This window comes from Ranitomeya variabilis, chromosome 2 (assembly GCF_051348905.1).
Source record: "Ranitomeya variabilis isolate aRanVar5 chromosome 2, aRanVar5.hap1, whole genome shotgun sequence".
Lineage (NCBI taxonomy): Eukaryota > Metazoa > Chordata > Amphibia > Anura > Dendrobatidae > Ranitomeya > Ranitomeya variabilis.
In genome coordinates, this window is record NC_135233.1 from 15,157,294 (window position 1) to 15,184,986 (window position 27,693).

A 27,693-nucleotide genomic window follows, 5' to 3' on the forward strand; every position below is an offset into this window, starting at 1 on the left:
TAGTATATAGTAATAGTATCACACCCTGTAGTAAGTATATAGTAATAGTATCACACCCTGTAGTAAGTATATAGTAATAGTATCACACCCTGTACTAAGTATATAGTAATAGTACCACACCCTGTAGTAAGTATATAGTAATAGTATCACACCCTGTAGTAAGTATATAGTAATAGTACCACACCCTGTAGTAAGTATATAGTAATAGTATCACACCCTGTAGTAAGTATATAGTAATAGTACCACACCCTGAAGTATATAGTAATAGTACCACAACCTGTAGTAAGTATATAATAATAGTACCACACCCTGTAGTAAGTATATAGTAATAGTACCACACCCTGTAGTAAGTATATAGTAATAGTACCACACCCTGTAGTAAGTATATAGTAATAGTACCACACCCTGTAGTAAGTATATAGTAATAGTATCACACCCTGTAGTAAGAATATAGTAATAGTACCGCACCCTGTAGTAAGTATATAGTAATAGTACCGCACCCTGTAGTAAGTATATAGTAATAGTATCACACCCTGTAGTAAGTATATAGTAATAGTACCGCACCCTGTAGTATATAGTAATAGTATCACACCCTGTAGTAAGTATATAGTAATAGTACCACACCCTGTAGTAAGTATATAGTAATAGTACCACACCCTGTAGTAAGTAGTAATAGTACCACACCCTGTAGTAAGTATATAGTAATAGTACCACACCCTGTAGTAAGTATATAGTAATAGTATCACACCCTGTAGTAAGTATATAGTAATAGTACCACACCCTGTAGTAAGTATATAGTAATAGTACCACACCCTGTAGTAAGTATATAGTAATAGTACCACACCCTGTAGTATATAGTAATAGTATCACACCCTGTAGTAAGTATATAGTAATAGTACCACACCCTGTAGTAAGTATATAGTAATAGTACCACACCCTGTAGTATATAGTAATAGTATCACACCCTGTAGTAAGTATATAGTAATAGTACCACACCCTGTAGTAAGTATATAGTAATAGTACCGCACCCTGTAGTATATAGTAATAGTACCACACCCTGTAGTAAGTATATAGTAATAGTACCACAGCTTGTAGTAAGTATATAGTAATAGTACCGCACCCTGTAGTATATAGTAATAGTACCACACCCTGTAGTAAGTATATAGTAATAGTACCACACCCTGTAGTAAGTATATAGTAATAGTACCACACCCTGTAGTAAGTAGTAATAGTACCACACCCTGTAGTAAGTATATAGTAATAGTACCACACCCTGTAGTAAGTATATAGTAATAGTATCACACCCTGTAGTAAGTATATAGTAATAGTACCACACCCTGTAGTAAGTATATAGTAATAGTATCACACCCTGTAGTAAGTATATAGTAATAGTACCACACCCTGTAGTAAGTATATAGTAATAGTACCACACCCTGTAGTAAGTATATAGTAATAGTACCACACCCTGTAGTATATAGTAATAGTATCACACCCTGTAGTAAGTATATAGTAATAGTACCACACCCTGTAGTAAGTATATAGTAATAGTACCACACCCTGTAGTAAGTAGTAATAGTACCACACCCTGTAGTAAGTATATAGTAATAGTACCACACCCTGTAGTAAGTATATAGTAATAGTATCACACCCTGTAGTAAGTATATAGTAATAGTATCACACCCTGAAGTATATAGTAATAGTACCACACCCTGTAGTAAGTATATAGTAGTAGTACCACACCCTGTAGTAAGTATATAGTAATAGTATCACACCCTGTAGTATATAGTAATAGTATCGCACCCTGTAGTAAGTATATAGTAATAGTACCACACCCTGTAGTAAGTATATAGTAATAGTACCACACCCTGTAGTAAGTATATAGTAATAGTACCACACCCTGTAGTAAGTATATAGAAATAGTACCGCACCCTGTAGTAAGTATATAGTAATACTACCGCACCCTGTAGTAAGTATATAGTAATAGTACCGCACCCTGTAGTAAGTATATAGTAATAGTACCGCACCCTGTAGTATATAGTAATAGTACCACACCCTGTAGTAAGTAGTAATAGTATCACACCCTGTAGTAAGTATATAGTAATAGTATCACACCCTGTAGTAAGTATATAGTAATAGTACCACACCCTGTAGTAAGTATATAGTAATAGTATCACACCCTGTAGTAAGTATATAGTAATAGTGCCACACCCTGTAGTAAGTATATAGTAATAGTATCACACCCTGTAGTAAGTATATAGTAATAGTACCACACCCTGTAGTAAGTATATAGTAATAGTACCACACCCTGTAGTAAGTATATAGTAATAGTATCACACCCTGTAGTAAGTATATAGTAATAGTATCACACCCTGTAGTAAGTATATAGTAATAGTACCACACCCTGTAGTATATAGTAATAGTACCACACCCTGTAGTAAGTATATAGTAATAGTACCACACCCTGTAGTAAGTATATAGTAATAGTGCCACACCCTGTAGTAAGTATATAGTAATAGTATCACACCCTGTAGTAAGTATATAGTAATAGTACCACACCCTGTAGTAAATATATAGTAATAGTATCACACCCTGTAGTAAGTATATAGTAATAGTACCACACCCTGTAGTATATAGTAATAGTACCACACCCTGTAGTAAGTATATAGTAATAGTATCACACCCTGTAGTAAGTATATAGTAATAGTATCACACCCTGTAGTATATAGTAATAGCACCACACCCTGTAGTAAGTATATAGTAATAGTATCACACCCTGTAGTAAGTATATAGTAATAGTACCACACCCTGTAGTATATAGTAATAGTACCACACCCTGTAGTAAGTATATAGTAATAGTGCCACACCCTGTAGTAAGTATATAGTAATAGTACCACACCCCGTAGTATATAGTAATAGTACCACACCCTGTAGTTAGTATATAGTAATAGTGCCACACCCTGTAGTAAGTATATAGTAATAGTACCACACCCTGTAGTAAGTATATAGTAATAGTACCACACCCCGTAGTATATAGTAATAGTACCACACCCTGTAGTTAGTATATAGTAATAGTGCCACACCCTGTAGTAAGTATATAGTAATAGTACCACACCCTGTAGTAAGTATACAGTAATAGTACCACACCCTGTAGTAAGTATATAGTAATAGTACCACACCCTGTAGTAAGTATATAGTAATAGTACCACACCCTGTAGTAAGTATATAGTAATAGTATCACACCCTGTAGTAAGTATATAGTAATAGTATCACACCCTGTAGTAAGTATATAGTAATAGTGCCACACCCTGTAGTAAGTATATAGTAATAGTATCACACCCTGTAGTAAGTATATAGTAATAGTATCGCACCCTGTAGTAAGTAGTAATAGTACCACACCCTGTAGTAAGTATATAGTAATAGTACCACACCCTGTAGTAAGTATATAGTAATAGTGCCACACCCTGTAGTAAGTATATAGTAATAGTACCACACCCTGTAGTAAGTATATAGTAATAGTGCCACACCCTGTAGTAAGTATATAGTAATAGTACCACACCCTGTAGTAAGTATATAGTAATAGTACCACACCCTGTAGTAAGTATATAGTAATAGCACCACACCCTGTAGTAAGTATATAGTAATAGTACCGCACCCTGTAGTAAGTATATAGTAATAGTACCACACCCTGTAGTAAGTATATAGTAATAGTACCACACCCTGTAGTAAGTATATAGTAATAGTACAACACCCTGTAGTAAGTATATAGTAATAGTACCACACCCTGTAGTATATAGTAATAGTATCACACCCTGTAGTAAGTATATAGTAATCGTACCACACCCTGTAGTAAGTATATAGTAATAGTATCACACCTTGTAGTAAGTATATAGTAATAGTACCACACCCTGTAGTAAGTATATAGTAATCGTACCACACCCTGTAGTAAGTATATAGTAATAGTATCACACCCCGTAGTAAGTATATAGTAATAGTACCACACCCTGTAGTAAGTATATAGTAATAGTACCACACCCTGTAGTAAGTATATAGTAATAGTATCACACCCTGTAGTATATAGTAATAGTATCACACCCTGTAGTAAGTATATAGTAATAGTATCGCACCCTGCAGTAAGTATATAGTAATAGTACCACACCCTGTAGTAAGTATATAGTAATAGTATCACACCCTGTAGTATATAGTAATAGTACCACACCCTGTAGTATATAGTAATAGTATCACACCCTGTAGTAAGTATATAGTAATAGTACCACACCCTGAAGTATATAGTAATAGTACCGCACCCTGTAGTAAGTATATAGTAATAGTACAACACCCTGTAGTAAGTATATAGTAATAGTATCACACCCTGTAGTAAGTATATAGTAATAGTACCACACCCTGTAGTAAGTATATAGTAATAGTACCACACCCTGTAGTATATAGTAATAGTATCACACCCTGTAGTAAGTATATAGTAATAGTATCACACCCTGTAGTAAGTATATAGTAATAGTATCACACCCTGTAGTAAGTATATAGTAATAGTACCACACCCTGTAGTAAGTATATAGTAATAGTATCACACCCTGTAGTAAGTATATAGTAATAGTACCACACCCTGTAGTAAGTATATAGTAATAGTACCACACCCTGAAGTATATAGTAATAGTACCACAACCTGTAGTAAGTATATAATAATAGTACCACACCCTGTAGTAAGTATATAGTAATAGTACCACACCCTGTAGTAAGTATATAGTAATAGTACCACACCCTGTAGTAAGTATATAGTAATAGTATCACACCCTGTAGTAAGAATATAGTAATAGTACCGCACCCTGTAGTAAGTATATAGTAATAGTACCGCACCCTGTAGTAAGTATATAGTAATAGTATCACACCCTGTAGTAAGTATATAGTAATAGTACCACACCCTGTAGTAAGTATATAGTAATAGTACCACACCCTGTAGTAAGTATATAGTAATAGTACCACACCCTGTAGTAAGTATATAGTAATAGTACCACACCCTGTAGTATATAGTAATAGTATCACACCCTGTAGTAAGTATATAGTAATAGTACCACACCCTGTAGTAAGTATATAGTAATAGTACCACACCCTGTAGTTAGTATATAGTAATAGTACCACACCCTGAAGTAAGTATATAGTAATAGTACCACACCCCGTAGTATATAGTAATAGTACCACACCCTGTAGTTAGTATATAGTAATAGTGCCACACCCTGTAGTAAGTATATAGTAATAGTACCACACCCTGTAGTATATAGTAATAGTACCACACCCTGTAGTAAGTATATAGTAATAGTACCACACCCTGTAGTAAGTATATAGTAATAGTGCCACACCCTGTAGTAAGTATATAGTAATAGTGCCACACCCTGTAGTAAGTATATAGTAATAGTACCACACCCTGTAGTAAGTATATAGTAATAGTATCACACCCTGTAGTAAGTATATAGTAATAGTACCACACCCTGTAGTAAGTATATAGTAATAGTACCACACCCTGTAGTAAGTATATAGTAATAGTACCACACCCTGTAGTAAGTATATAGTAATAGTATCACACCCTGTAGTAAGAATATAGTAATAGTACCGCACCCTGTAGTAAGTATATAGTAATAGTACCGCACCCTGTAGTAAGTATATAGTTATAGTATCACACCCTGTAGTAAGTATATAGTAATAGTACCACACCCTGTAGTAAGTATATAGTAATAGTACCACACCCTGTAGTAAGTATATAGTAATAGTACCACACCCTGTAGTAAGTATATAGTAATAGTACCACACCCTGTAGTATATAGTAATAGTATCACACCCTGTAGTAAGTATATAGTAATAGTACCACACCCTGTAGTAAGTATATAGTAATAGTACCACACCCTGTAGTTAGTATATAGTAATAGTACCACACCCTGAAGTAAGTATATAGTAATAGTACCACACCCCGTAGTATATAGTAATAGTACCACACCCTGTAGTTAGTATATAGTAATAGTGCCACACCCTGTAGTAAGTATATAGTAATAGTACCACACCCTGTAGTATATAGTAATAGTACCACACCCTGTAGTAAGTATATAGTAATAGTGCCACACCCTGTAGTAAGTATATAGTAATAGTGCCACACCCTGTAGTAAGTATATAGTAATAGTACCACACCCTGTAGTAAGTATATAGTAATAGTACCACACCCTGTAGTAAGAATATAGTAATAGTACCACACCCTGTAGTAAGAATATAGTAATAGTACCACACCTTGTAGTATATAGTAATAGTACCACACCCTGTAGTAAGTATATAGTAATAGTGCCACACCCTGTAGTAAGTATATAGTAATAGTGCCACACCCTGTAGTAAGTATATAGTAATAGTATCACACCCTGTAGTAAGTATATAGTAATAGTACCACACCCTGTAGTAAGAATATAGTAATAGTACCACACCCTGTAGTAAGTATATAGTAATAGTATCACACCCTGTAGTAAGTATATAGTAATAGTACCACACCCTGTAGTAAGTATATAGTAATAGTATCACACCCTGTAGTAAGTATATAGTAATAGCACCACACAATGTAGTAAGTATATAGTAATAGTACCACACCCTGTAGTAAGTATATAGTAATAGTATCACACCCTGTAGTAAGTATATAGTAATAGTACCACACCCTGTAGTAAGTATATAGTAATAGTACCACACCCTGTAGTAAGTATATAGTAATAGTACCACACCCTGTAGTAAGTATATAGTAATAGTACCACACCCTGTAGTAAGTATATAGTGATAGTACCACACCCTGTAGTAAGTATATAGTAATAGTACCACACCCTGTAGTATATAGTAATAGTACCACACCCTGTAGTAAGTATATAGTAATAGTGCCACACCCTGTAGTAAGTATATAGTAATAGTACCACACCCTGTAGTTAGTATATAGTAATAGTACCACACCCTATAGTAAGTATATAGTAATAGTACCACACCCTGTAGTAAGTACAGTGCCTACAAGTAGTATTCAACCCCCTGCAGTTTTAGCAGGTTTAATAAGATGCAAATAAGTTAGAGCCTTCAAACTTCAAACAAGAGCAGGATTTATTAACAGATGCATAAATCTTACAAACCAAAAAGTTTTGTTGCTCAGTTAAATTTTTATAAATTTTAAACATAAAAGTGTGGGTCAATTATTATTCAACCCCTAGGTTTAATATTTTGTGGAATAACCTTTGTTTGCAATTACAGCTAATAATCGTCTTTTATAAGACCTGATCAGGCCGGCACAGGTCTCTGGAGTTATCTTGGCCCACTCCTCCATGCAGATCTTCTCCAAGTTATCTAGGTTATTTGGGTGTCTCATGTGGACTTTAATCTTGAGCTCCTTCCACAAGTTTTCAATTGGGTTAAGGTCAGGAGACTGACTAGGCCACTGCAACACCTTGATTTTTTGCCTCTTGAACCAGGCTTTGGTTTTCTTGGCTGTGTGCTTTGGGTCGTTGTCTTGTTGGAAGATGAAATGACGACCCATCTTAAGATCCTTGATGGAGGAGCGGAGGTTCTTGGCCAAAATCTCCAGGTAGGCCGTGCTATCCATCTTCCCATGGATGCGGACCAGATGGCCAGGCCCCTTGGCTGAGAAACAGCCCCACAGCATGATGCTGCCACCACCATGCTTGACTGTAGGGATGGTATTCTTGGGGTCGTATGCAGTGCCATCCAGTCTCCAAACGTCATGTGTGTGGTTGGCACCAAAGATCTCGATCTTGGTCTCATCAGACCAGAGAACCTTGAACCAGTCAGTCTCAGAGTCCTCCAAGTGATCATGAGCAAACTGTAGACGAGCCTTGACATGACGCTTTGAAAGTAAAGGTACCTTACGGGCTCGTCTGGAACGGAGACCATTGCGGTGGAGTACGTTACTTATGGTATTGACTGAAACCAATGTCCCCACTGCCATGAGATCTTCCCGGAGCTCCTTCCTTGTTGTCCTTGGGTTAGCCTTGACTCTTCGGACAAGCCTGGCCTCGGCACGGGAGGAAACTTTCAAAGGCTGTCCAGGCCGTGGAAGGCTAACAGTAGTTCCATAAGCCTTCCACTTCCGGATGATGCTCCCAACAGTGGAGACAGGTAGGCCCAACTCCTTGGAAAGGGTTTTGTACCCCTTGCCAGCCTTGTGACCCTCCACGATCTTGTCTCTGATGGCCTTGGAATGCTCCTTTGTCTTTCCCATGTTGACCATGTATGAGTGCTGTTCACAAGTTTGGGGAGGGTCTTAAATAGTCAGAAAAGGCTGGAAAAAGAGATAATTAATCCAAACGTGAAGCTCATTGTTCTTTGTGCCTGAACTACTTCTTAATACTTTAGGGGAACCAAACAGAATTCTGGTGGGTTGAGGGGTTGAATAATAAATGACCCTCTGAAAAGACTTTTCACAATTTAAAAAAAAAATGAACAAAGAAATAACATTCTTTTTTGCTGCAGTGCATTTCACACTTCCAGGCTGATCTACAGTCCAAATGTCACAATGCCAAGTTAATTCCAAATGTGTAAACCTGCTAAATCTGCAGGGGGTTGAATACTACTTGTAGGCACTGTATATAGTAATAGTGCCACACCCTGTAGTAAGTATATAGTAATAGTATCACACCCTGTAGTAAGTATATAGTAATAGTACCACACCCTGTAGTAAGTATATAGTAATAGTGCCACACCCTGTAGTAAGTATATAGTAATAGTACCACACCCTGTAGTAAGTATATAGTAATAGTACCACACCCTGTAGTAAGTATATAGTAATAGTACCGCACCCTGTAGTAAGTATATAGTAATAGTATCACACCCTGTAGTAAGTATATAGTAATAGTACCGCACCCTGTAGTAAGTATATAGTAATAGTATCACACCCTGTAGTAAGTATATAGTAATAGTACCGCACCCTGTAGTAAGTATATAGTAATAGTATCACACCCTGTAGTAAGTATATAGTAATAGTACCACACCCTGTAGTAAGTATATAGTAATAGTACCGCACCCTGTAGTAAGTATATAGTAATAGTATCACACCCTGTAGTAAGTATATAGTAATAGTGCCACACCCTGTAGTAAGTATATAGTAATAGTATCACACCCTGTAGTAAGTATATAGTAATAGTACCACACCCTGTAGTAAGTATATAGTAATAGTACCACACCCTGTAGTAAGTATATAGTAATAGTATCACACCCTGTAGTAAGTATATAGTAATAGTACCACACCCTGTAGTAAGTATATAGTAATAGTATCACACCCTGAAGTATATAGTAATAGTACCACACCCTGTAGTAAGTATATAGTAATAGTACCACACCCTGTAGTAAGTATATAGTAATAGTACCACACCCTGTAGTATATAGTAGTAGTACCACACCCTGTAGTAAGTATATAGTAATAGTATCACACCCTGTAGTATATAGTAATAGTATCGCACCCTGTAGTAAGTATATAGTAATAGTACCGCACCCTGTAGTAAGTATATAATAGTACCACACCCTGTAGTAAGTATATAGAAATAGTACCGCACCCTGTAGTAAGTATATAGTAATACTACCGCACCCTGTAGTAAGTATATAGTAATAGTACCGCACCCTGTAGTAAGTATATAGTAATAGTACCACACCCTGTAGTAAGTATATAGTAATAGTATCACACCCTGTAGTAAGTATATAGTAATAGTACCACACCCTGTAGTAAGTATATAGTAATAGTATCACACCCTGTAGTAAGTATATAGTAATAGTGCCACACCCTGTAGTAAGTATATAGTAATAGTACCACACCCTGTAGTATATAGTAATAGTACCACACCCTGTAGTAAGTATATAGTAATAGTACCACACCCTGTAGTAAGTATATAGTAATAGTATCACACCCTGTAGTAAGTATATAGTAATAGTACCACACCCTGTAGTAAGTATATAGTAATAGTACCACACCCTGTAGTATATAGTAATAGTATCACACCCTGTAGTAAGTATATAGTAATAGTACCACACCCCGTAGTATATAGTAATAGTACCACACCCCGTAGTATATAGTAATAGTACCACACCCTGTAGTAAGTATATAGTAATAGTATCACACCCTGTAGTAAGTATATAGTAATAGTACCACACCCTGTAGTATATAGTAATAGTACCACACCCTGTAGTAAGTATATAGTAATAGTACCACACCCTGTAGTAAGTATATAGTAATAGTACCACACCCTGTAGTATATAGTAGTAGTACCACACCCTGTAGTAAGTATATAGTAATAGTATCACACCCTGTAGTATATAGTAATAGTATCGCACCCTGTAGTAAGTATATAGTAATAGTACCGCACCCTGTAGTAAGTATATAATAGTACCACACCCTGTAGTAAGTATATAGTAATAGTACCACACCCTGTAGTTAGTATATAGTAATAGTGCCACACCCTGTAGTAAGTATATAGCAATAGTACCACACCCTGTAGTAAGTATATAGTAATAGTACCACACCCCGTAGTATATAGTAATAGTACCACACCCTATAGTTAGTATATAGTAATAGTGCCACACCCTGTAGTAAGTATATAGTAATATTACCACACCCTGTAGTATATAGTAATAGTACCACACCCTGTAGTAAGTATATAGTAATAGTACCACACCCTGTAGTATATAGTAATAGTACCACACCCTGTAGTAAGTATATAGTAATAGTGCCACACCCTGTAGTAAGTATATAGTAATAGTACCACACCCTGTAGTAAGTATATAGTAATAGTATCACACCCTGTAGTAAGTATATAGTAATAGTACCACACCCTGTAGTAAGTATATAGTAATAGTGCCACACCCTGTAGTAAGTATATAGTAATAGTACCACACCCTGTAGTAAGTATATAGTAATAGTATCACACCCTGTAGTAAGTATATAGTAATAGTACCACACCCCGTAGTAAGTATATAGTAATAGTACCACACCCTGTAGTAAGTATATAGTAATAGTATCACACCCTGTAGTAAGTATATAGTAATAGTATCACACCCTGTAGTAAGTATATAATAATAGTACCACACCCTGTAGTAAGTATATAGTAATAGTACCACACCCTGTAGTAAGTATATAGTAATAGTACCACACCCTGTAGTAAGTATATAGTAATAGCACCACACCCTGTAGTAAGTATATAGTAATAGTACCACACCCTGTAGTAAGTATATAGTAATAGTATCACACCCTGTAGTAAGTATATAGTAATAGTACCACACCCTGTAGTAAGTATATAGTAATAGTACCACACCCTGTAGTAAGTATATAGTAATAGTACCACACCCTGTAGTAAGTATATAGTAATAGTATCACACCCTGTAGTAAGTATATAGTAATAGTACCACACCCTGTAGTATATAGTAATAGCACCACACCCTGTAGTAAGTATATAGTAATAGTATCACACCCTGTAGTAAGTATATAGTAATAGTACCACACCCTGAAGTATATAGTAATAGTACCACAACCTGTAGTAAGTATATAATAATAGTACCACACCCTGTAGTAAGTATATAGTAATAGTACCACACCCTGTAGTAAGTATATAGTAATAGTACCACACCCTGTAGTAAGTATATAGTAATAGTACCGCACCCTGTAGTAAGTATATAGTAATAGTACCACACCCTGTAGTAAGTATATAGTAATAGTACCACACCCTGTAGTATATAGTAATAGTACCACACCCTGTAGTAAGTATATAGTAATAGTGCCACACCCTGTAGTAAGTATATAGTAATAGTACCACACCCTGTAGTTAGTATATAGTAATAGTGCCACACCCTGTAGTAAGTATATAGTAATAGTACCACACCCTGTAGTAAGTATATAGTAATAGTACCACACCCTGTAGTAAGTATATAGTAATAGTACCACACCCCGTAGTATATAGTAATAGTACCACACCCTGTAGTTAGTATATAGTAATAGTGCCACACCCTGTAGTAAGTATATAGTAATAGTACCACACCCTGTAGTATATAGTAATAGTACCACACCCTGTAGTAAGTATATAGTAATAGTATCACACCCTGTAGTAAGTATATAGTAATAGTATCACACCCTGTAGTAAGTATATAGTAATAGTATCACACCCTGTAGTAAGTATATAGTAATAGTATCACACCCTGTAGTAAGTATATAGTAATAGTATCACACCCTGTAGTAAGTATATAGTAATAGTATCGCACCCTGTAGTAAGTATATAGTAATAGTACCGCACCCTGTAGTAAGTATATAGTAATAGTACCACACCCTGTAGTAAGTATATAGTAATAGTATCACACCCTGTAGTAAGTATATAGTAATAGTACCACACCCTGAAGTATATAGTAATAGTACCACAACCTGTAGTAAGTATATAATAATAGTACCACACCCTGTAGTAAGTATATAGTAATAGTACCACACCCTGTAGTAAGTATATAGTAATAGTACCACACCCTGTAGTAAGTATATAGTAATAGTACCGCACCCTGTAGTAAGTATATAGTAATAGTACCACACCCTGTAGTAAGTATATAGTAATAGTATCACACCCTGTAGTAAGAATATAGTAATAGTACCGCACCCTGTAGTAAGTATATAGTAATAGTACCGCACCCTGTAGTAAGTATATAGTAATAGTACCACACCCTGTAGTAAGTATATAGTAATAGTACCACACCCTGTAGTAAGTATATAGTAATAGTACCACACCCTGTAGTAAGTATATAGTAATAGTACCACACCCTGTAGTAAGTATATAGTAATAGTACCGCACCCTGTAGTAAGTATATAGTAATAGTACCACACCCTGTAGTAAGTATATAGTAATAGTATCACACCCTGTAGTAAGTATATAGTAATAGTATCACACCCTGTAGTATATAGTAATAGTACCACACCCTGTAGTATATAGTAATAGTATCACACCCTGTATTAAGTATATAGTAATAGTACCACACCCTGAAGTATATAGTAATAGTACCGCACCCTGTAGTAAGTATATAGTAATAGTACCACACCCTGTAGTAAGTATATAGTAATAGTACCACACCCTGTAGTAAGTATATAGTAATAGTACCGCACCCTGTAGTAAGTATATAGTAATAGTACCACACCCTGTAGTAAGTATATAGTAATAGTATCACACCCTGTAGTAAGAATATAGTAATAGTACCGCACCCTGTAGTAAGTATATAGTAATAGTACCGCACCCTGTAGTAAGTATATAGTAATAGTACCACACCCTGTAGTAAGTATATAGTAATAGTACCACACCCTGTAGTAAGTATATAGTAATAGTACCACACCCTGTAGTAAGTATATAGTAATAGTACCGCACCCTGTAGTAAGTATATAGTAATAGTACCACACCCTGTAGTATATAGTAATAGTATCACACCCTGTAGTATATAGTAATAGTATCACACCCTGTAGTAAGTATATAGTAATAGTATCACACCCTGTAGTAAGTATATAGTAATAGTATCACACCCTGTAGTATATAGTAATAGTACCACACCCTGTAGTATATAGTAATAGTATCACACCCTGTATTAAGTATATAGTAATAGTACCACACCCTGAAGTATATAGTAATAGTACCGCACCCTGTAGTAAGTATATAGTAATAGTACCACACCCTGTAGTAAGTATATAGTAATAGTACCACACCCTGTAGTAAGTATATAGTAATAGTACCGCACCCTGTAGTAAGTATATAGTAATAGTACCACACCCTGTAGTAAGTATATAGTAATAGTATCACCCTGTAGTAAGAATATAGTAATAGTACCGCACCCTGTAGTAAGTATATAGTAATAGTACCGCACCCTGTAGTAAGTATATAGTAATAGTACCACACCCTGTAGTAAGTATATAGTAATAGTACCACACCCTGTAGTAAGTATATAGTAATAGTACCACACCCTGTAGTAAGTATATAGTAATAGTACCACACCCTGTAGTATATAGTAATAGTATCACACCCTGTAGTATATAGTAATAGTATCACACCCTGTAGTAAGTATATAGTAATAGTATCACACCCTGTAGTAAGTATATAGTAATAGTATCACACCCTGTAGTAAGTATATAGTAATAGTATCACACCCTGTAGTATATAGTAATAGTACCACACCCTGTAGTATATAGTAATAGTATCACACCCTGTATTAAGTATATAGTAATAGTACCACACCCTGAAGTATATAGTAATAGTACCGCACCCTGTAGTAAGTATATAGTAATAGTACCACACCCTGTAGTAAGTATATAGTAATAGTACCACACCCTGTAGTAAGTATATAGTAATAGTATCACACCCTGTAGTAAGTATATAGTAATAGTACCACACCCTGTAGTAAGTATATAGTAATAGTATCACACCCTGTAGTATATAGTAATAGTATCACACCCTGTAGTAAGTATATAGTAATAGTGCCACACCCTGTAGTAAGTATATAGTAATAGTGCCACACCCTGTAGTAAGTATATAGTAATAGTATCACACCCTGTAGTAAGTATATAGTAATAGTACCACACCCTGTAGTAAGTATATAGTAATAGTATCACACCCTGTAGTATATAGTAATAGTACCACACCCTGTAGTAAGTATATAGTAATAGTGCCACACCCTGTAGTAAGTATATAGTAATAGTGCCACACCCTGTAGTAAGTATATAGTAATAGTATCACACCCTGTAGTAAGTATATAGTAATAGTATCACACCCTGTAGTAAGTATATAGTAATAGTATCACACCCTGTAGTAAGTATATAGTAATAGTACCACACCCAGTAGTAAGTATATAGTAATAGTATCACACCCTGTAGTAAGTATATAGTAATAGTACCACACCCTGTAGTAAGTATATAGTAATAGTACCACACCCTGTAGTAAGTATATAGTAATAGTACCACACCCTGTAGTAAGTATATAGTAATAGTACCACACCCTGTAGTAAGTATATAGTAATAGTATCACACCCTGTAGTAAGTATATAGTAATAGTACCACACCCTGTAGTAAGTATATAGTAATAGTATCACACCCTGTAGTAAGTATATAGTAATAGTGCCACACCCTGTAGTAAGTATATAGTAATAGTACCACACCCTGTAGTATATAGTAATAGTACCACACCTTGTAGTAAGTATATAGTAATAGTACCACACCCTGTAGTATATAGTAATAGTATCACACCCTGTAGTAAGTATATAGTAATAGTACCACACCCTGTAGTAAGTATATAGTAATAGTACCACACCCTGTAGTATATAGTAATAGTACCGCACCCTGTAGTATATAGTAATAGTACCGCACCCTGTAGTAAGTATATAGTAATAGTACCACACCTTGTAGTAAGTATATAGTAATAGTACCGCACCCTGTAGTATATAGTAATAGTACCACACCCTGTAGTAAGTATATAGTAATAGTACCACAGCTTGTAGTAAGTATATAGTAATAGTACCGCACCCTGTAGTATATAGTAATAGTACCACACCCTGTAGTAAGTATATAGTAATAGTACCACACCCTGTAGTAAGTATATAGTAATAGTACCACACCCTGTAGTATATAGTAATAGTACCACACCCTGTAGTAAGTATATAGTAATAGTACCGCACCCTGTAGTAAGTATATAGTAATAGTACCACACCCTGTAGTAAGTATATAGTAATAGTACCACACCCTGTAGTAAGTATATAGTAATAGTACCACACCCTGTAGTAAGTATATAGTAATAGTATCACACCTTGTAGTAAGTATATAGTAATAGTACCACACCCTGTAGTAAGTATATAGTAATAGTACCACACCCTGTAGTAAGTATATAGTAATCGTACCACACCCTGTAGTAAGTATATAGTAATAGTATCACACCCTGTAGTATATAGTAATAGTATCACACCCTGTAGTAAGTATATAGTAATAGTACCACACCCTGTAGTAAGTATATAGTAATAGTACCACACCCCGTAGTAAGTATATAGTAATAGTACTACACCCCGTAGTAAGTATATAGTAATAGTATCACACCTTGTAGTAAGTATATAGTAATAGCACCACACCCTGTAGTAAGTATATAGTAATAGTACCACACCCCGTAGTAAGTATATAGTAATAGTACTACACCCCGTAGTAAGTATATAGTAATAGTACCACACCCCGTAGTAAGTATATAGTAATAGTACCACACCCCGTAGTAAGTATATAGTAATAGTACCACACCCTGTAGTAAGTATATAGTAATAGTACCACACCCTGTAGTAAGTATATAGTAATAGTACCACACCCTGTAGTAAGTATATAGTAATAGTACCACACCCTGTAGTAAGTATATAGTAATAGTACCACACCCCGTAGTAAGTATATAGTAATAGTACCACACCCTGTAGTAAGTATATAGTAATAGTACCACACCCTGTAGTAAGTATATAGTAATAGTACCACACCCCGTAGTAAGTATATAGTAATAGTACCACACCCCGTAGTAAGTATATAGTAATAGTATCACACCCTGTAGTATATAGTAATAGTATCACACCCTGTAGTAAGTATATAGTAATAGTATCACACCCTGTAGTAAGTATATAGTAATAGTACCACACCCTGTAGTATATAGTAATAGTACCACACCCTGTAGTAAGTATATAGTAATAGTATCACACCCTGTAGTAAGTATATAGTAATAGTACCACACCCTGTAGTAAGTACATAGTAATAGTACCACACCCCGTAGTAAGTATATAGTAATAGTACTACACCCCGTAGTAAGTATATAGTAATAGTACCACACCCTGTAGTAAGTATATAGTAATAGTACCACACCCTGTAGTAAGTATATAGTAATAGTACCACACCCTGTAGTAAGTATATAGTAATAGTACCACACCCTGTAGTAAGTATATAGTAATAGTACCACACCCTGTAGTAAGTATATAGTAATAGTACCACACCCCGTAGTAAGTATATAGTAATAGTACCACACCCCGTAGTAAGTATATAGTAATAGTACCACACCCTGTAGTAAGTATATAGTAATAGTACCACACCCTGTAGTAAGTATATAGTAATAGTACCACACCCCGTAGTAAGTATATAGTAATAGTACCACACCCCGTAGTAAGTATATAGTAATAGTATCACACCCTGTAGTAAGTATATAGTAATAGTATCACACCCTGTAGTAAGTATATAGTAATAGTACCACACCCTGTAGTATATAGTAATAGTATCACACCCTGTATTAAGTATATAGTAATAGTACCACACCCTGTAGTAAGTATATAGTAATAGTGCCACACCCTGTAGTAAGTATATAGTAATAGTATCACACCCTGTAGTAAGTATATAGTAATAGTACCACACCCTGTAGTAAGTATATAGTAATAGTATCACACCCTGTAGTATATAGTAATAGTATCACACCCTGTAGTAAGTATATAGTAATAGTGCCACACCTTGTAGTAAGTATATAGTAATAGTATCACACCCTGTAGTAAGTATATAGTAATAGTACCACACCCTGTAGTAAGTATATAGTAATAGTATCACACCCTGTAGTAAGTATATAGTAATAGTACCACACCCTGTAGTAAGTATATAGTAATAGTATCACACCCTGAAGTATATAGTAATAGTACCGCACCCTGTAGTAAGTATATAGTAATAGTACCACACCCTGTAGTAAGTATATAGTAATAGTATCACACCCTGTAGTAAGTATATAGTAATAGTACCACACCCTGTAGTAAGTATATAGTAATAGTATCACACCCTGTAGTATATAGTAATAGTATCACACCCTGTAGTATATAGTAATAGTATCACACCCTGTAGTAAGTATATAGTAATAGTACCACACCCTGAAGTATATAGTAATAGTACCGCACCCTGTAGTAAGTATATAGTAATAGTATCACACCCTGTAGTAAGTATATAGTAATAGTACCACACCCTGTAGTAAGTATATAGTAATAGTATCACACCCTGTAGTATATAGTAATAGTATCACACCCTGTAGTATATAGTAATAGTATCACACCCTGTAGTAAGTATATAGTAATAGTACCACACCCTGAAGTATATAGTAATAGTACCGCACCCTGTAGTAAGTATATAGTAATAGTACCACACCCTGAAGTATATAGTAATAGTATCACACCCTGTAGTAAGTATATAGTAATAGTACCACACCCTGTAGTAAGTATATAGTAATAGTATCACACCCTGTAGTAAGTATATAGTAATAGTATCACACCCTGTAGTAAGTATATAGTAATAGTACCACACCCTGTAGTAAGTATATAGTAATAGTGCCACACCCTGTAGTAAGTATATAGTAATAGTGCCACACCCTGTAGTAAGTATATAGTAATAGTATCACACCCTGTAGTATATAGTAATAGTATCACACCCTGTAGTAAGTATATAGTAATAGTACCACACCCTGTAGTAAGTATATAGTAATAGTACCACACCCTGTAGTAAGTATATAGTAATAGTACCACACCCTGTAGTAAGTATATAGTAATAGTACCACACCCTGTAGTAAGTATATAGTAATAGTATCACACCCTGTAGTAAGTATATAGTAATAGTACCACACCCTGTAGTAAGTATATAGTAATAGTACTACACCCTGTAGTAAGTATATAGTAATAGTATCACACCCTGTAGTAAGTATATAGTAATAGTACCACACCCTGTAGTAAGTATATAGTAATAGTATCACACCCTGTAGTAAGTATATAGTAATAGTGCCACACCCTGTAGTAAGTATATAGTAATAGTACCACACCCTGTAGTATATAGTAATAGTACCACACCTTGTAGTAAGTATATAGTAATAGTGCCACATCCTGTAGTATATAGTAATAGTACCGCACCCTGTAGTATATAGTAATAGTACCGCACCCTGTAGTAAGTATATAGTAATAGTACCACACCTTGTAGTAAGTATATAGTAATAGTACCGCACCCTGTAGTATATAGTAATAGTACCACACCCTGTAGTAAGTATATAGTAATAGTACCACAGCTTGTAGTAAGTATATAGTAATAGTACCGCACCCTGTAGTATATAGTAATAGTACCACACCCTGTAGTAAGTATATAGTAATAGTACCACACCCTGTAGTATATAGTAATAGTACCACACCCTGTAGTAAGTATATAGTAATAGTACCGCACCCTGTAGTAAGTATATAGTAATAGTACCACACCCTGTAGTAAGTATATAGTAATAGTACCGCACCCTGTAGTAAGTATATAGTAATAGTACCGCACCCTGTAGTAAGTATATAGTAATAGTACCACACCCTGTAGTAAGTATATAGTAATAGTATCACACCCTGTAGTAAGTATATAGTAATAGTACCGCACCCTGTAGTAAGTATATAGTAATAGTACCACACCCTGTAGTAAGTATATAGTAATAGTATCACACCCTGTAGTAAGTATATAGTAATAGTACCGCACCCTGTAGTAAGTATATAGTAATAGTACCGCACCCTGTAGTAAGTATATAGTAATAGTATCACACCCTGTAGTAAGTATATAGTAATAGTACCACACCCTGTAGTAAGTATATAGTAATAGTATCACACCCTGTAGTAAGTATATAGTAATAGTATCACACCCTGTAGTAAGTATATAGTAATAGTACCGCACCCTGTAGTAAGTATATAGTAATAGTACCACACCCTGTAGTAAGTATATAGTAATAGTATCACACCCTGTAGTAAGTATATAGTAATAGTACCGCACCCTGTAGTAAGTATATAGTAATAGTACCGCACCCTGTAGTAAGTATATAGTAATAGTATCACACCCTGTAGTAAGTATATAGTAATAGTACCACACCCTGTAGTAAGTATATAGTAATAGTATCACACCCTGTAGTAAGTATATAGTAATAGTACCACACCCTGTAGTAAGTATATAGTAATAGTATCACACCCTGTAGTAAGTATATAGTAATAGTATCACACCCTGTAGTAAGTATATAGTAATAGTACCACACCCTGTAGTAAGTATATAGTAATAGTATCACACCCTGTACTAAGTAAATAATAATTTATGTAATATAATATGTAAAATATCTTAGGGACCTTAGTTAACACTATTTTGATAACGATCAGGACCCCAGCGCCCTGTGACAAGGTGCGCCCGATCAGGACGGTCTCTGTCTCTGATACTTCATCTCGTTATGTATCAGCAGATGTCAAAATAGACGAGGGCTGAGCAGGACCCAGAATCGACACCCGCCTCTGGAAAGCTGCACAGCCCAAATGGGTTTGTATTATAGGGGACTGGTCTGTACTGCGCCATCTTTGGCGCCTCTTGCGCTGACAAGTCCCCACAATGTCGTGATGTACGGCGTCGGCACCCGGCGTCTTCCACTGCCGGAGGAGAATAGCGGGAGGAATGCAGGACGCTGACGATGGGACAGTGAAGACGGGACAGAACAAGGCGCCCGGACCAGGGCTACATGGCAGGACTCGTGATCGCCGGGTGAGTGCAACCTCTCGGGTCTGGGGTGATCTCAGAGCATAATAACGTCCAGTCAATGTGAATCTAATTTCTGGGAAACATTTTTGAATGTGAATGTTCTCTGAATTGCTGCAGCATCAGGATCTCCACAATGAGTGCACGACCCTGAGAGCGCTCACCGGTGGGTAAAGTATAACGTGGGCTACACTGCGTCACGCTCCGCTGCGCATGCTCCGCCTCAGCCACAGTGGTGTCAGCTTTGTTCCTTGCTGATTCTCTTTAATTATTACCAGCGGATATGGTAGATGTGGAAGCCACCAGTGACACCGACACGTGTCTCCATAATGGGGTTCCATGGCACCCGGCTGTGCCCATAGAAATTACTGGTCATGCAGACCACCTCTACACTGAGAGCCGGGTGCGACAAGGCTCTGTGCAGACAGATGCAGGACGTGTCAGGAACTTATAAGATGGGAATAGCCCTTTAACGCCTCCTCTCCCATCTCACCTCAGTCCCGGCGTCGGATACTTGAGTTTCGGGAAGTTCCAGCCTTTCGCTCCTGCTGAACACTCTGTGAAATCTCTCTCTTGCCATCTGTATAAATGTTTTCATCCTCTGCTCGGCGTCAGTTCTCCTCTCCCCGCTTTCTCCATCAGGCGGATGACTTTTGGCTTTTCTAGATCTGAATTCTGCCAGTCGTTGCTCCATGGGTCCCTGCATGACAATGATCAGGTACGAGGACGCTCATATTTATGCATGTATTTTACAATTAATCAATTAGCAGAAAGTGAAGGTAAAGAGACTCCTCTAACAAGAGATTTCTGCATCGTGTTTCTTCTCTTCCAGTTGTTATACTAGACTAACAAACGTTATCAAAGAGGAATATCAATTCTTATTCTCAGTGGTCTTTCGCTTTTCATCTCTCTATATTTCAAGCACAACAAATTACAGCATAAAAGCAGCTCTCCTCCCTATCTACAGACTGCAGTCTGCCCTCCATAAAGACTTGTATGCTTTCCTCTCCCTCCACACTCTGATCTGCTGTGTACAACCTCACAGAGATATGGCCAGGAACAAGTTGCTGTCAGATCTATGTCAGAATGTGGGAAACATAAAAACATAAAAGGCAGAAAAAAGTGAACAACCCCTTTTCCAATTATTTTGTTGGACCTCAATATATGAATAATTCAAATAAAAATGAGTACAATGCATGTTTAATTAACTCACGTTGACTTCACAGCGATAGCATTCCTGGAACTACTGATATCACAGCACATTGTTCAGCGCTATGTCTCTCAGACTGCGGAGAGGAAGGAAAGCATCCAAGTCATTAGGGAGGGAAGACAATCCATACTGTAGATAAAGAGAGCACACGCAATGCAATCAGCAGGAGGAAATCATACAGACAAGTATTGGTATAGCATGGAGAGAATCCATGGTAGACAGGGGGTAGGAGAGGGAAAAAGCACACTCTCCACACTCTCCAGCATCAGTGGCTGTATAGGGGAGAGATGTCTGAAGAACCAGGAAAGGGAAAATACATTCAGGAATGAAGCGGAGCTGGTATATGAGATCTGGTGTGGGCAAAACGATGTTCTATTCAAAGACCTCACAGCCAGCATGTATTACTGGGAAAAATGTTTATTTTTTCTCCTTTGACATCCACAGCCTTTAAGCCCCGATTACAAGTAATGGAAATGCTTTGGATTTTTCTTTGCTATTTACGGTTGGAAAAACTGTGGCATATTAAATTAGCAATAAAAAGGAGGGGATTTGCTTAGACCCTCATTACACAGCATTGCTAATGCTTGAGATCTCAGCCAAAATCCATTTGCAGCTGCTAACGGCCCAGTATCAACATTTTTTTTTTAATGGTCACAGAATTAAAAAAAAAATAAAAATAAATAAATAAATAAAATTACAATTTATGGCTAATTCACAAGATTGTACGGCAATTGTATTTTCTCCACTGTATTGTGGTCACAACTCTCGTGAGCTGAACTAATAGCCTCATTGGCAGTCATGATGTCGACAGCGGGTTCTGTTACCTGAAATGTCAAAGCAGGACTGCAGTATGGACAAGAAAATACGGCCGCCTAACGCCCGTTCATTTACAAGGGAGTTACGGAGCTAATGTAGTTTGGGCATTCGCGCTTGATTCTGGCACTGCAGCCTTCTCAAGGTGTGACCACGGTGGGTGCAGACCCACTGTGCCACGGGGTGGACTTACGCTGCAGGGGTGTAACTAAGTGACTACCTGGTCTTCACTACAGTCTCTGATGCTGAGGATAGGCTTGGGCCGTTTAAGTAGTAACCAGATGCGACTCCAGGGCAGTCCTCGAACCTGCCACAGCCTCTGGCCAAAAGCTCAGAGGCACAAATGAAGCGCCAAAGGCAAAGACAGAAACATGGTCAGACAGTCCGAGTTCGGGGCAGGCAGCACAGGATCAAAACACGAAGCTAGAGTCAGGAGCGGAGAAGTCAGACAAAATGAGTGAGCGAGCCTTGTTGGTAACAGGAGAGTCAAAACAAACACGCACCTTGACAAACTACTAGAGACAGACTGAAACCTAAGTCCAGGCAAGGTGTGAAGGGATATGCCAGGGTAGCAAAACTCTGCAGGACACAGAGTCTGGCCGCGCCTCTCTATAGCCGGGTAGAGATTCTCCAGCCACATGAGGATGCAGCAGTGCTGGAGTGCTGTAAGAGGCAGTTCAGTGTGATGGCCTGACACTGGGAGAAGCAGAGTAGTGAGCGCTATGAGTTAGGATGACACTGAGAAGACGTGCGAGTTACCGGCGTAACAGAAGGTTTCCATCAGCTTACAGCCTGGTTCATACTTCCCTTTATTCCCCGTATTTTTACAGGTTGTTGAAGATTAAAGAGGTTACAACAAAACTGAAAGATCTTGAAAAGCCAAGAAAAAAACTGGTGCAGGCAAGAATGAATGGCAGGCGCGGTACTGAATAAGGTGCGCGCCTCTGACTGGGGAGCACACAGAGAAAGCATCAGTAAAACGATGTCAGTGCCAGTTTCCCCCTAGCATCACTCCGCTTAGTGATGCACCAATTAGGAGACCCCCGGCCGGCCAGTGGTCACTAGAGGGGAGGGGTCCTACGGCCACTCCTACAGGGGGTTAAATCCAGGTGTCCGGCCGGGAACTTCCTCTATTCCTCCCGGCGGACGAAGGCGTAGACGCCAAACGTCCTCCCATTCCTCTGATAACTCCCATCGCCATTCGCGCTACCCCTCTAAATGCCCCTCCCGTCACCGTCGCAGACATAGCTCCTATAGGAGCCGCCGCAGACCCCGGGCCTCAGGATGGCTGTCATCAGCAACATCCGAGGGGTCCGACGTATCGCAGAGCCCGGATAGGAGTCATCGTGCACGTGGCAAACCCTCTAAATCACGGGCACCCTCTAGGGCATTCAGCTGGGGAGAACAATCCCCCGCGGCTTCCAGGCACAACAACTGCCAGGCAGTCGCTGAAGACAGAGCCATTAATCCGCCACTACGTGGTTGTTATCAGGCTCCAACGCACGATAGTCAGTGCATCGGCCAGTCCCACGCTGTAGCGGGAGCCAGAGTTTCCCCATCCTGCGACATCACCCCGTCAACATCTGCGGGGGTTCCTCCAGGATCGGAGTACACTCGTCCAGAGTCACACAGCGGTGAGTGTTCCAAGGGTAGCGAGGAAATGTTACGCTACGGGGTTAATTTAAAAGAAATGGAGCTAACCTCAGCGTTAAAGGAGTTAATCCTACAACTATCACATTCGAGCGGAAAAGTGGTGAACTATACAACACCAGTCCGCTAATCTACACAAAGACGCCTTCTTCTGCGGGATCAGCCCGCTAGGCGCCCATATAGATCAGGAAACTAGACTAAAAATCTGGAGCAACGATTATATTGATATATGGTCGCTGTTATCAGCGGACCAACAAATGGTGGATTAAGCTAACGATAGGGGTTATGATAGGAGTAGATCAAAAATCGCATTAACCATGAATAATTGGCTCCAGGCCTTCGCAGTATTGGGCTGTATTATGGGCCAGAAACATCCGGAACGCTGCTCCAAATTGTTTATATATCAGGACATGATATATAGTTCGTACAAGTCACACGGCGGTTCAGCCTGGCGGAGGTATGACGAGGAGTTCCGCAGGCGTCTGGCCCTACAGCCCGATCTAGGCTGGGGAGTTAAAGCAACAGACGTATGGTTGCGAATGATGCTGTCCCAGAAGCAGCCCCCCTTTTCAGCCGCGACCACTAATTACTCCGCAGCCGCAGGTCAGAACTCAGTGGTCGTGCGAAAACCCGGGGCCTGCTGGCTATTCAACGAGGGAAACTGCCGACTCCACGCGCTATGCAAATTCAGACATGATTGCTCCGCTTGCGGGGGGGGGGGGGTGGGACACCCAGCGTCAAGGTGCACTCGTCAGCCATACAAAGCACCTACAAGGCAGAACCCCAGTGAGCGTAACCGCGATGGCCCCCTGGCTAAAGCTCTACCCCAATAAGAAAGCGGCTCAGCAGCTGCAGGCGGGATTCTCCGACGGGTTCTTTATTCCCTTTAGGCTAACAAGAACGCCAACCCTATCCGATAACCTAAAATCAGCTCGTGAATTCCCCCAAATTCTTAGACAAAAAATTGGAAAGGAGGTAGAATTGGGTAGAATAGCAGGCCCCTTTCAGTCGCTCCCCTTCAAAAACATTAAAATATCACCGCTAGGCATTATACCAAAAAAGAAACCCGGTAAATACCGTCTAATACATCATTTATCACACCCAAAGGGCGATTCAGTTAACGACGCAATTTCCCCAGAAGAAGCTTCCGTCTCATACGCATCTTTCGATAAGGCGATAGAATTAGTCCGGGCAGCCGGACCTGGCGCACTGCTAGCCAAATCCGACATTGAATCGGCATTCCGTTTACTACCCGTGCACCCCGAAGGTTTCCACCTTCTGGGCTGCAAAGTGGACCAGCTCTATTACTTCGATATGTGCCTTCCGATGGGATGTTCCATCTCATGTCACTATTTAGAGCTATTCAGCACCTTCCTAGATTGGGTAGTTCGGTACAAGACGGGCAGCAAATCCCTAATTCACTACCTCGACGATTTCCTGTTCGTCGGCCCCAGAAATTCTATCTATCTCACACAAATTCGGCGTGCCATTTTCACCGGAGAAAACGGAAGGACCATGTAATGTATTGCCTTTCTTGGGCATCGAAATAGATACCAAGTCAATGGTTTTCCACTTACCAGAGGATAAAATACTAAAAACCCAGCAAATGTTGAAAGGCTTCCGCGAAGTTAACAAGGTAACCCTACAGCAAATGCAGGCATTATTGGGCCTACTGACATTCGCCTGCCGTATAATGCCAGTTGGCAGAGCATTCTCGCGCAGACTTTCTTTGGCAACAAAAGGCGCTTCGCAGCCCGGCCATAGAATTAGGCTCACTCGGTCGATAAAAGCGGATCTGCTAGTATGGCAGACGTTCCTACAATCGTACAACGGTCACACGTGCGTCATGGCTAGAGAGATCACAAGCAAGGACTTAGGGCTGACAATAGGGTGGAACAAAAAAGAGGGTTTTGCAGCAATTTATAAAAACCAATGCTGCAAACCTGATTGGCCAGAGCAATGGACGACAACAAAGTGGGGGCAAGACCCGGCCCTATAGGAATTGTTTGAGGTAGTAGCAGCGCTGGAGATATGGGCCGATCAGTTGAGAAACATGAACATTCGTTTCCGAACAAAAAATGTGAAAACAGCGAGGAGTCTAAATCATATGTCTTCTTCATCCTTGCCCATACTCGCTCTCTTGCGCCGGCTAGCGCTGATATGCCTAGAAAACAATATTTGGTGTAGAGCCACCGTGGTGGCGGAAGTAGATAATAATATCATTAACCCATTGTTATTTTCCAATTGGCAGGCTTTCAGAATCCAGCAGCCCAGCGCTCAACCCCGGGGTATTCTGTGTCCACTGTCCCTGTGGGACACAGTGGCTAATCATTGATGCCCTTAATCCGGGCCTCCGTTTCGCCAGCTACCTGGCAGGTGTATGGTAAGGCTTGGGAGGAGTGGTGCTCACTAATTCAGGGTAGGCCTGTTGATAAATGCGACCGAGCACGAAGCGTGGTGACAACTGATTTTCTATTACGGTTGAGGGAAGGCGGGGCGACGGGCACCTCGGCACAAAGGAAATTATTGGGGCTAGCATTTTTCTTTCAATTATTGGGATGGGCAGACGTAACTAAGTCCTTCTGCATAAAACAAGCCATAAAAGGTTGGAAAAGGCTTCAGCCAAGCCAAGAATGTCGCCGCCCCATTTCTCTGAGACTATTGCAGGACCTGATTGCGATATCCCCGTCGGTCTGCTCATCGCAATATGATGCGGCCCTCATATCGGCAGCTTTTGCGACCGTATTTTTTGGAGCACTGCGCATTAGTGAACTGCTACCGCGGTCAAAAAACGCAGCGGAAGGAGGCCTAATTAATGAGGACATAGTTATATGCAGCAACGCCCTGCGCATCAGGGTTAGAAAATCCAAATGCGATCCCACCGGTAGGGGCACATGGGTCCTGGTTAACTCTACAGATGGCCTAGTTTGCCCATTAAAAATTGTTAAAAGATACGCCTGTAATAAGACACACTGGTATATTTTTCTTCACTCATCCAGACGGGTCCCCTCTGACCAAGTACCAATTCCAGGCAATATTTAGGCTATGCTTGAAAAAAAAACCGGCGCAAATCCAAAGGAGTACGGAACACATTCATTCCGGATAGGGGCGGCCACAGAAGCAGCTAGGGCAGGAGTGTCAGAGGCCAAAGTGCAGAGAATGGGTCGTTGGAAGTCCGCATGCTTCGCCAGATACATAAGACCCGACTTGCTTAATTAACATGTGTTGTCTCTTACAGGGGTTGAAGTTTGGGTTGTAGGAGATTCCTACGTATACTGGTCCGAAGAGAGGGCCAAACTGCGGCCAGGAGGAACAAGTCTTTACCTCCCGGGCATAAAAGCTAACTGGAGGGGTATCAGAGGCCTCCGGTGGAAACAGGTGTTCAAGGAGATGGTTGGCATAGCAAGGATAGCGGAACGCCCGGTGATAATGG

At 38.9% G+C, this 27,693-nt stretch overlaps 1 protein-coding gene across 4 annotated transcripts in view; it reads right to left on the reverse strand.

The window, feature by feature from the left end:
• SAYSD1 (SAYSVFN motif domain containing 1) overlaps nt 1–27,693 on the reverse strand; it is a 59,901-nt gene that overhangs the window by 21,916 nt on the left and 10,292 nt on the right. For 3 of the 4 annotated variants that reach the window (XM_077282041.1, XM_077282040.1, XM_077282042.1), the window contains exon 2: nt 21,081–21,287. In XM_077282041.1, the coding sequence (XP_077138156.1) occupies nt 21,081–21,287 (207 nt within the window). Of the gene's footprint in view, nt 1–21,080; nt 21,288–21,800; nt 22,420–27,693 lie in introns of those variants that run through there. The other variant, XM_077282043.1, reaches the window with a different exon arrangement.